At 38.0% G+C, this 10021-nt stretch overlaps 1 protein-coding gene and 1 pseudogene across 3 annotated transcripts; both read left to right on the top strand.

Annotated features, from left to right (window-relative positions):
• LOC146491903 (OX-2 membrane glycoprotein-like) lies at positions 1 to 3995 on the top strand. Of its 2 annotated transcripts, XM_085150700.1 has the most exons (6): positions 1 to 2264; positions 2335 to 2673; positions 2799 to 3125; positions 3283 to 3384; positions 3543 to 3596; positions 3843 to 3994. In XM_085150700.1, the coding sequence occupies exons 1-6, from the start codon at positions 2210 to 2212 to the stop codon at positions 3845 to 3847; spliced, it is 882 nt and encodes a 293-aa protein (XP_085006826.1). In that variant the 5' UTR covers positions 1 to 2209; the 3' UTR covers positions 3848 to 3994. The 2 variants fall into 2 exon arrangements, with proteins under 2 accessions (XP_085006826.1, XP_085006825.1); XM_085150699.1 differs by having other exon boundaries at positions 3543 to 3995.
• A 166-nt stretch (positions 3996 to 4161) lies between these two features.
• LOC146491902 (OX-2 membrane glycoprotein-like) lies at positions 4162 to 9295 on the top strand (annotated as a pseudogene). The gene is made up of 3 exons (XR_014872290.1): positions 4162 to 8055; positions 8235 to 8573; positions 8688 to 9295. The product of XR_014872290.1 is annotated as an OX-2 membrane glycoprotein-like (transcript).
• Positions 9296 to 10021: the final 726 nt, after the last annotated feature.

The raw sequence follows: 10021 nt of genomic DNA, 5'->3' as shown, positions 1-10021 counted from the left end.
CTGTATTTGTCTGTTTTGTTTAGAATGTTACACTCCAGCGCTCCGTCCTCGCAAATAAAGAACGCAGACAGTGATACAGCGCGAGTCCGTGAGTGCCTCCTGCAAGGAAGAGCGCTCTGTGATCATCCTCACGAGTAAAAGACAACTGCAGTGTTTGTGTTTTCTAACTCAGGTGTCTCAGCTGAAGAACTGCAGGGTGATTTTTAGAAATCCCCTGTCAGTTATATTAGCCTATATTACAGGATTAACTCGAACATGAAGCCGACTACAGACTTGAACATCTAACACTAACATTGTTTTCATATTAACTAAATGATAGCAGATTAAACTGCAGTGGACATAAAATCTAAATTAGAATCTGAACTTGTGCTGTTGTTGTTCAATTACTGAACAAGTCCTGATCTCGTCTCTGGTTAAGATGATTGTTTTGGAACAAAGTAAACAGAGACTTTAGAGGATAACTATGCTGCTTCATAGTTATGTGGAGATGGTGGATGTTTTCTCACCTGATACAGTGATATAATGGTAGAGTTACCGAAGCTAATAGGCATCACGTTGGCTCTTTATGTCAAGGCTGTGTGCAGGCAGGCAGTATGGAGGACCCAAACGCAGGACTCATAGAGGCAAAACGTGAAGTCAAAACAGCTTTAATGCTGAACTCAAAAGTAACAGACTGAAAATACAAAAATAACCTTACAAAGGCAGGCAAACAGAACACACAGCATAAGATGAGGGTATAGCGTGACGCTGAACACTGGAGGACACACACTATAAATACACAGGCAGGAACATGAGGAACGGGTGGGAACACAGTCGGGAGAAATTAGACCTAACAAGACAGAGCAACCGAAACTAAAAATACTGAAATAAGACATGGACCTTCAAAGAAAAACAGGAAATACACAGACTGGACTCAGAGACGCGATACAGACAGAACAGAGGGAACACACGGGCAGACACTAAACAGAGGGAGCACAGAATCAAAACCCTTGGAACTAAAAATTCTAAACCCCAAGTAATAAGAATAAGCTAGAACGCAAGATCATAATAATAGTAAGAAACACAAACCGCTGGGTCAAAAGACCCAGAACCGTGACACTTTAAATAAAAATACCCTACAACCAGAGGCCTCCTCTGCATTAGACTAATGGGAACTTGATGCAAAAGTAACTCTAATTATTAGGAGAAGAAGCATGAAAAGGGAAGAAACACCCACACTTGCCTGTGGGTGTTAAAGCTTAGTGTTTCTTGTGTAGTCTGTGTCTATATTTACTTTGTTTATCTCTGAGTGTTATGCCCAGAGCACTTTAACTAAAACTTGACCATTTGCAACAGTGATGGCACATGGTCACATTTCTACCGCTGTTTAATAAAGTTGATTAAAAAGCTGTGGTTAAAAACACATACACCTAAGAGAGGGTCAAAGGTTTTAACATCCAGCCTTTTATGTTTAAAATGATACAGAGTGCTATAACAGAGCTTATTCGTATTCTATAATAGTAAAACATCTTTATTCTTAATCAAAGATAAATTGAATCTGCATAAACTGAATGAAACATGAAGTTTGTCAGTCTGTGCAAATATTCACGTTAGAAACAAAATTATAGAAACAGACCCATAATGAACACAAGTGCAGTCATACAGCTCTGCGACACCACAAACACATAGTTGGTTTTCTTCGTTCTCAGATATCTGATATACAACATTGAAATATCTGTTTTAATGCAATAATTAATGAGACTCAGAATGATCCAAAGAGTCTCAGATTAATGTCTGCATATTACAGTACATAATGCTGACTTTAATAATGTGACAAACAGCAAAACCACGGTCATGTGTGTGTGACATCAGGTCACGACCAGGTCATAACTGATGGGATAATTTGTTTGAGGTAATATTTTTGCTTTTTGGCATTCCTGTTAAAAAGGATGTTTTTTGTAAACTTGTTGAGGATCTGATACAGACTACTGAGAAAGCACAAGGAAGTGATCTGATGCAGATCCCTTCCTTGTGTTAAAAAAAAGAATTGAAGGAGAAGTCAATTGTTTTCGTTCAGTTACTTTTTAACTCAACTGTGAGTGTGCGGTATGTCTGCCCTGATTTCTGTGTAGTTTCAGTGTGCATTTATTCACTTACTACCAACCTTTTACATCTTTTGATATCCAAAAAGGTCTCCTATTCATCTCAAACTTGTTACTTTGCAATAGCGATGGCAGATTGTGTGCTTGTGTATCTACTTTTTGTGTGTGGAGTCTTTCAAACAGGTAAGGAACAGATGCTTCAGTAGCCAGTGTTTCTGTTTGCTGATGACTGATTCATTTTTCTCTGTTAAAGGTGCAGCAGCAGTGATCCAAACACAGCAGACTGTGCTGGCAGCAGTGGGAGAAGATGCTAAATTGAGCTGTCAGCTCTTGGAAACTAAAGACGTCCTTCAGGTCACATGGCAGAAAAGTTCAAATGATGTGGAGGCAAATGTTGCCACCTACAACAAGTACTTTGGCCAGAGAGTGAATGACGGCTTTACAGATAAAGTTAAGTTTAAACATGCTGGTCTATGGAACTGTTCCATAGTCATCAGGAATGTGACGGAGCAGGATGAAGGATGCTATCGCTGTCTGTTTAACACTTATCCTGAAGGAGCCTTTATTGGTAGACCCTGCCTCCAAGTCTATGGTAAGAACTTTTACCTTCTTCAAATTACAATAGGCTCCAGCAAAAAAGATAACAGATGAAAATTGCTCAGATGTTGATCTCATTTTAAAATCATTTTTCTTAAAGTGTTTGTTGATCCTTCACAGAGCTACACGAACCTGTTGTTGATGTCAGAGAGTCAAACTCTACTGAAGAGTGGGTTGTATCTTGTTCAGCCACTGGTCGACCTGCTCCCACTATAACACTCAGTGTCTCACAACAAGACCTCAACTTCTCACAGTACAACACTGTCAATGTGTCCAACACCAACGCTACATTCACTGTCACTACTACAGCTGTGCTCTCAGGTTCACGTAAACAGAGCACACAGGTGGGATGTGCAGCACGAGTGCTCTCTGCTCCTCACAGAGAGATGATGGTGACGGTTCCTGAGGTCCAGCAGGTGTATGCTGCTGCTACTGCTGATTATAATGGTGAGAAACTCTTTCAAAGTCACAGATTTATAGAGTGATGCTATCTGAGTCAATTTGGAGCTAATAACAATGACTTCAGTAGGTCTACATTTCACTGTGATCCATGATTGATGTGTCAGTGTCAATCAGTGTCAAATTTTTCCTGCTTTTCTCACAGTTTCCTTCTGGATCATTGCATCAGGTGTAACAGTGGGACAGATAGTCTTTGCTTGTGTAGCCACTTTCATAGCTGTCCTGCTTAAAAAAAAGACAAGAAGAGGTAACTTTCACTCTTGACTTATTTTATATCCTATTTTAATGTGTCTCTTCCTATTAAAACAGAATGCTTTATGACTCTTATATGTGACCTACACTGACACCTGTCTAATATCTGCAAATATTTATTATTTAAAAGTTTGAAATCCTTCTGTCACTCAGGGACTCTGAGAACAACAAATAAAATACCACAAAAATCAGCCAATGACAATAATGGTAAGACAGTTTGATAAATATCCATTTTCTACATGTTTATTTAATAATTCTTTGGAAGATAAATCGATGTGTCTTTGTGTAAGTATTAATTTTCCTCCCTCGGTTTATTAAATCTGCACCACATAGACACCAATATTGGGAGATGTTTGCTGGGTTTAAATCTGCATGTATGGATTCAGTGTGTGTAGAATCTCTAGATTCGCTGAATCTTTAGTTGACTGAACCCCCAAAATGTTTCTTTCACAGACTGATGACCCCTCCACATTTTTACTTCTCTAAAACTCAGCTTCCATCTAAGGCTCTTTACATACGTTTTATACAGCTCATTGTAAAATGTTTATCTTGTTTTAAGCACTTCAAAAAAATACCAATCTTTTGTTGCTGCTGTCTAAAATGTTCTGCATTATGTTGCTAAAATGAAATACATTTTTTATAGCAATAAAATATCTAAAATATAATATTTTATACCTTGCCGTTATACCATGTGAGTTACATGCACACTTTAAATGCATGGCATTTTTTTACTGTTAAACTGAATACAGTCTAACAGCAGTTAAATACAGTGCAACAAGGATCACCTAAAACCATCAGCTGTAACTCAGACGTAGACATAAATACATGCCTCAGAGTAACACAAAGTTGGAATGTGAACATGTGTTCACATTTTACTTCTGGTAAAATTATTTTTAAAGATGTACCTGACATATATCCTATATCCCATCCTCTGCTCTATCTAAAGCTGTAGAAAGATTAAAATAATTTGGCAGAGGACTGATGATGGTGAAAATGATGGTAAAATGATTTCCACTTCACTAATATTCTACTTTGTATTCATGGTGCTAAAATAATTCAGTATACAAAGGAGTTTGTGGTTGACTCAGTGACTATGAGCTGCCAAGGGCCCTGTACTGTGAAGCTAGTTTAACATACCCAGGATATCTTTCAGTTATCTGAATCCATTTTGCTTAACATCCATGATCAGGATAGACAGCAACACAAAGCTGGTCATGAACTTGCTTAGCTAATCAAGGGTTTCCCCTACACGTTCACATGAAAGGGATAGTGTTGGAAACAGTTTAAATCCACCTCAAAAATATGAAGAGGCTACACACATACCACAGACTGAAAGAAACAAAAGAGCTGCAGAAAAAGTGGCGGTGTGAGGTTACGGTGACAGGTACATTTTGGTGAACGTAGCTTTGGCCTTTTGTCCGAACGTAAATAGTGTTTTGGTATCAGTAAAATAGGAGCTTTTCAGAAACTCCTGCCGGCCCATTTATCGCGTAAACATGCAAACAAAATTCCTAAAAAACATCAGTGTGTGTGGACATAGTTTGAGTTTAAGTAAGAGTAAAAGCATGGCAGAGTAATATTTTAAAAGAGTTCTTTAAGTGCTTTTGTCAGTATGCGTGGAACAGAGTTACAGTACTACATTAATAAAGTTGAGACTACTTGAAGATAAAATTAAAAAAAAAAGTGACAGAGAGAGATTGAGCTGGGAAGGATGTGCAGCTGGTTAGCGTGGTTAACTATAGAGATTAACTACAGCGAAAACTGTTGAGTAACAAGGAATACTGTTAGGATATAATGAATGAAGCAAATGGCAAAGCAAGGTAGAGTGAATCAGAGTGTTAGTGAATCAGAGAGTGGAGAGAATTAGTAAAGAGGAAGTGAGGGCATATGATGAAGACGAAGAGTGGAAGGCCGTTGATCCTGGTGACATGCCTTTCACCAGGATCAACCGCAGGTATGGAAGTGTCTAGGACAGACAGTGGTGGACTTTTTAGCCAGACTGAGGATGCCTAAGGAGCGGAAAAGAAGTGTACTGGTATCAGCTTTCAAGAACAAGGGTGATGTGCAGAGCTGTAGTCACTACAGAGGAATAAAGCTGATGAGCCACACCATGAAGATATGGGGAAGAGTTGTTGAAGCTAGTTAAGAAGAGAAGTGATGATCAGTAAGGAGTATGACTTTATTCTGAGAAAGAGGAATACAGATGTGATGTTTGCTTTGAGAGTGTTGATAGAGAAGAATATAGAAGGTCAGAATGAGTTTCACTGGGTATTTTTGGATCTAGAGGATCTAGAGAAGTATGTGAGGATGGGCCAGGTCATAAGACATAAGGATGTGAGGCAGTGCTGAGGCGAAGGTTTTAGTGACAGGTAGGTTCAGGAAATGAGATTACATCAGTGATCAGCTCTGAGCTCCTTCTTGTTTGCAATGGTGATGTGGCTGACTGATGAGATGAGGCAGAAGTCTATGTGAACTATGATGTTTGCAGATGACACTTTGATCTGTAGTGACAGTAGGGAGCAGATGAAGAGCCTGGAGCAGTGGAGGCATGCATTGTAGAGAAGAGGAATAAAAGAAAGTAGAAGCAAGACAAAATACATGTGTGTGAATGAGAGAGAGAGACAGGTGGAAAGGTGAGCATGTGAGGAGTACAGAACTGGGATCAGCCATCAGGAGGACTTGCAGAGTGTTGGTGTGACAGAGGAGGATGCTGGGAACAGACGGAGCTGGAGGGAGATGATCTGCTATGTTGACCTCGAACAGGAGGAACTGTTTTATGCATGACTGTAGTGAAAATATTTTTCATGTTGTTATCTTTTATACTTTTAATAAAGGATTTGTACTTACCTCTGTCTTGTTTTGAATCTCACACTCCAACACACCATAGCTGTAACTTTGCCATAACACAGTGACAATAAACCTGTTTAATCTTGAATTTTTTTGTAAAGACATGCAAGTTTGTTGTGTTTTATTGTGTGGCTCGCAGTTTTTGAAGCACTTTAAATTATAATTTAATAAGACAATATTATTATTCAATGTTTAAAAAAATATTATAAAAAATAAAAATGACACAAAATGAGGAACATAAAAGATTCTGCATGTCGTGTGTCATTCTGCAGACCCACCATCTATCCTGCTGCTGTTTAATGAAGGTAATCAGGTGGGACAAAGGTACATCAGAATAATATCGCTGACAAACCCCTGATGGCATTCACTGACACAATTCTCTGTTCATTAACGTCTCCCGTAATTAAAAGTTGTATTTTATTCTACATGAACACATTTCATCATGAATAATTGGATAAATAGTTTATGTAAGGTTTTTTTCTTTCCTGTTAAAATATCATCATGTGTGATTGCTCAGGTTGTTTCGATGATCTTTACTTGAGGATCTGATACAGATTACTGGGAAATGGCAAAAATATAAATGTTTCTCTAGCTTTTCACTTCCTGGGGATACAAAAACAGAAAGAAAAGCAACTTTTTTTTCTTCAGGGTTGTTTTTTAGACTTGTCTGTGATTGTGTGGTATGTCTGCACTGAGTTTGTATATATTTTTTCACTATAAACTTCTTCATTGTTTTATACCCATAAAAGTCTGCAGCTCAACTAAAACAGTGTCACTTGCGACGATGATGGTACGTTGCATTCTTGTATACTTGCTTTTTGTGTGTGAGTCCTTCCAAAACATAAGAAGCAGATGCTACTGTAGCCAGTGTTTCTGTTTGCTGCTGACTGGTTCATTTTTCCCTGTTAAAGGTTCAACAGGTGACACATTTATATAAACACAACAGACTGTGCTGGCAGCATTCAGGAGACATTATAAGATAAATCATTTCATGTAATTTATTTCATAAAAACACTAAACACTGCTTTGTTTTGTTATTTTATTTAATCCCACAAAAATATGACTGATTTTCTTTGTGGCAAATTAGATATGCTGAGGAATTATTCCACAATGCAAACAATGCGTGAATTTCTTCTGCTATTTCTTTCAGCAGCAGGTGCTCAGCTTGGCCACTGGAGGTCTCTGTTTCTTCAGGTTTCCCGGAGTAGAGTTGAGAGTTTTGTAGACATCAGAGACTGAAACTAAACAGAAGGGAAACAGCATCAGACCATTCTGCATTTAACTGATGGGAACCAGAAGCTGCACAGTAATGAATGCATGTCATTTTCTCAACAAAGTCTGCTGTGCAAGTCAGGTCTCACACACAGTCTTGTTTGGTGCAAGCTCATATAGTTCGGTACGTTTGGGATGTTAAATCTTCAGGGATGAATATTTAGAGGTGGTGTAACTTAATGCATTTTGTTTAAAAAAAAAAGTGGGCAATTTGTATGCTTGTTGTATGTAGTATGTTTTTTTAAACAGTGTGAAACAGGCAGAGGTATACCATAAAGTTGCTCGTCACTTCTTTTGTGGTGTGACACCCTACATTTTATTCTCAGGAAGCCAAACTAGCTTTACAAAAGTAAGTAAAAAGCAGGACGTTTTGTTGCTTGTAGTGATTTTAAGTGCTTTTTCTGCGTTGGCTTTGAGCGTGGGAGTAACTTTTCCATTTTTGATTTTTTTTTTTGCACTCAGGAATCTGCAGTTCAGCTACTTGCAGCAATGATGCGACAGGATGTGCTTGTATATCTGCTTTTTGTCTACGGAGTCCTTCCAGCAGGTAAGAAGCAGGTTCAGGAGTAACTGATGTTCACATTAGAGGTACAACAGGTGAAACGTGTTTGCTTTTGTCTATCAATCTTTGAAAAGAAAAGAAAAGCTGAGGGAGGGGGCATCTGTTTCTTTCACTCAGTTTAAGTTTGCTGCATGCACTTCTTACTGTTCATTTCCTCCATGCAGCTCTAACAGCAGTGATACAAACACAGCAGACTGTGCTGGCAGCAGTGGGAGAAGATGCTGAATTGAGCTGTCAGCTCTTGGAGACTAAAGACGTCCTTCAGGTTGCATGGCAGAAAAGTTCAAATGATGTGGAGACAAATGTTGCCACCTACAACAAGTACTTTGGTCAGAGAGTGAATGATGGCTTCACAGATAAAGTTAAGTTTAAATATATTGGACTACAGAACTGCTCCATAGTCATCAGGAATGTGACATATGAAGATGAAGCCTTCTATCACTGCCTGTTTAACACTTATCCTGAAGGCTCCTTCATTGGTAAACCCTGCCACCAAGTTTATGGTGAGAACTTTTACCTTCTTTAACCAACAACCAGTGCCTCAAGGAGGACATAAATGTGTAAGCAGCTGGTGTGTTTGTAAGAGCATGTTGATGATATTTCCTGATCCTTCACAGAGCTGCATGAACCTGTTGTTGATGTCAGAGAGTCAAACTGTACTGAAGAGTAGGTTGTTTCCTGTTCAGCCACTGGTCGACCTGCTCCCACTGTAACACTGTAAACAAGACCTCAACTTCTCACAGTACAACACTGTCAATGTGTCCAACACCAACGCTACATTCACTGTCACTACTACAGCTGTGCTCTCAGGTTCACGTAACAACAGCATGCAGGTGGGATGTGCAGCATGAGTACTCTCTGCTCCTCAGAGAGAAATGATGTTGATGATTCCTGAGGTCCAACAGGTGCATGCTGGGAATGACGATATTGATGATGGTAAGATGGTAAAGGAAGGTACCTTTTTCAAAGTCATTATATATATTAGGGTTTGTCATTACTCTGTAATCCTCATGTCTAAAATTCTAGATTTTAAATTAAGGCTAATATTCCCTGATTTCTTTCAAGTGTTTTATGTCACATTTCCATTTGTTTTCTTGTAGATTTTACTTGGATTATTGTGTTGGGTGCAGTGATCTGTGTTTGTGTTGTTGCTGTTGTCACTATTCTTACAAACAGGAAAAAGGTAAGTCTTTTAAATGCTATCTGAATTAACCTAACACCTTTGCTATTGTAACCTAACTCTTTGGTTTGACTCCTTTGTTTTGTCCTGCAGCTGCTCTAAAATATATGATGTGATTCAATCCGCAATCAAAAACACATATGGCTAAGTTACCTTTGTCATATTGTTATTTAAACCCTGATGCTCTCAAGTTTTTTACTATATCTGAAACCTATTGGCTGTCTTCTGTATTTTTCTAGCAGAAAGCTGATCATTGTATACTTAACATACAGTACTTAACAAAAGATCTGATTGTGTTTAATGTGTTCTGAATCTTTGAGAGTTTGTAATTTAATTTCATTGTCTGCATGCATGTTTGTAGCTGTGTGTCTGTATTTTTTTGTGTGTGTTTATTTTTTGTAATTTTTGTTAATACAATTTTCACATTGACTTTTATTTTATTTTCATGTTTTCTGTTGATGAAATAAATCATTTTATATAACTGCTTCCACTTTGTCCATGTAATTGTTTTCACCTTCATATTCACTGCTGCTTCGGTTACATTTAAAAGATGTATATAATGTAACAAAGGTTTAGGCCACTAAAAAAACAAAAAACAGGTTTGGGGTCATGACCTTTTTCAGAATAATCTAAAATCCAAATTCAACAAAGAACAGAAAAAAGGTTTATAATAACTCATAAATATTTTTAATGTTCCCCTTTAGTAAAAAAGACTACTTAGTCTACTTGAAGAAACACTTTAAACAAAATAAATTAAGGCTATTTTTGAGC

The sequence above is a fragment of the Neolamprologus multifasciatus genome, chromosome 23 (genome assembly GCF_963576455.1).
Source record: "Neolamprologus multifasciatus chromosome 23, fNeoMul1.2, whole genome shotgun sequence".
Taxonomy (NCBI): Eukaryota; Metazoa; Chordata; class Actinopteri; order Cichliformes; family Cichlidae; genus Neolamprologus; species Neolamprologus multifasciatus.
This window is presented reverse-complemented; position numbering and strand designations above follow the sequence as displayed.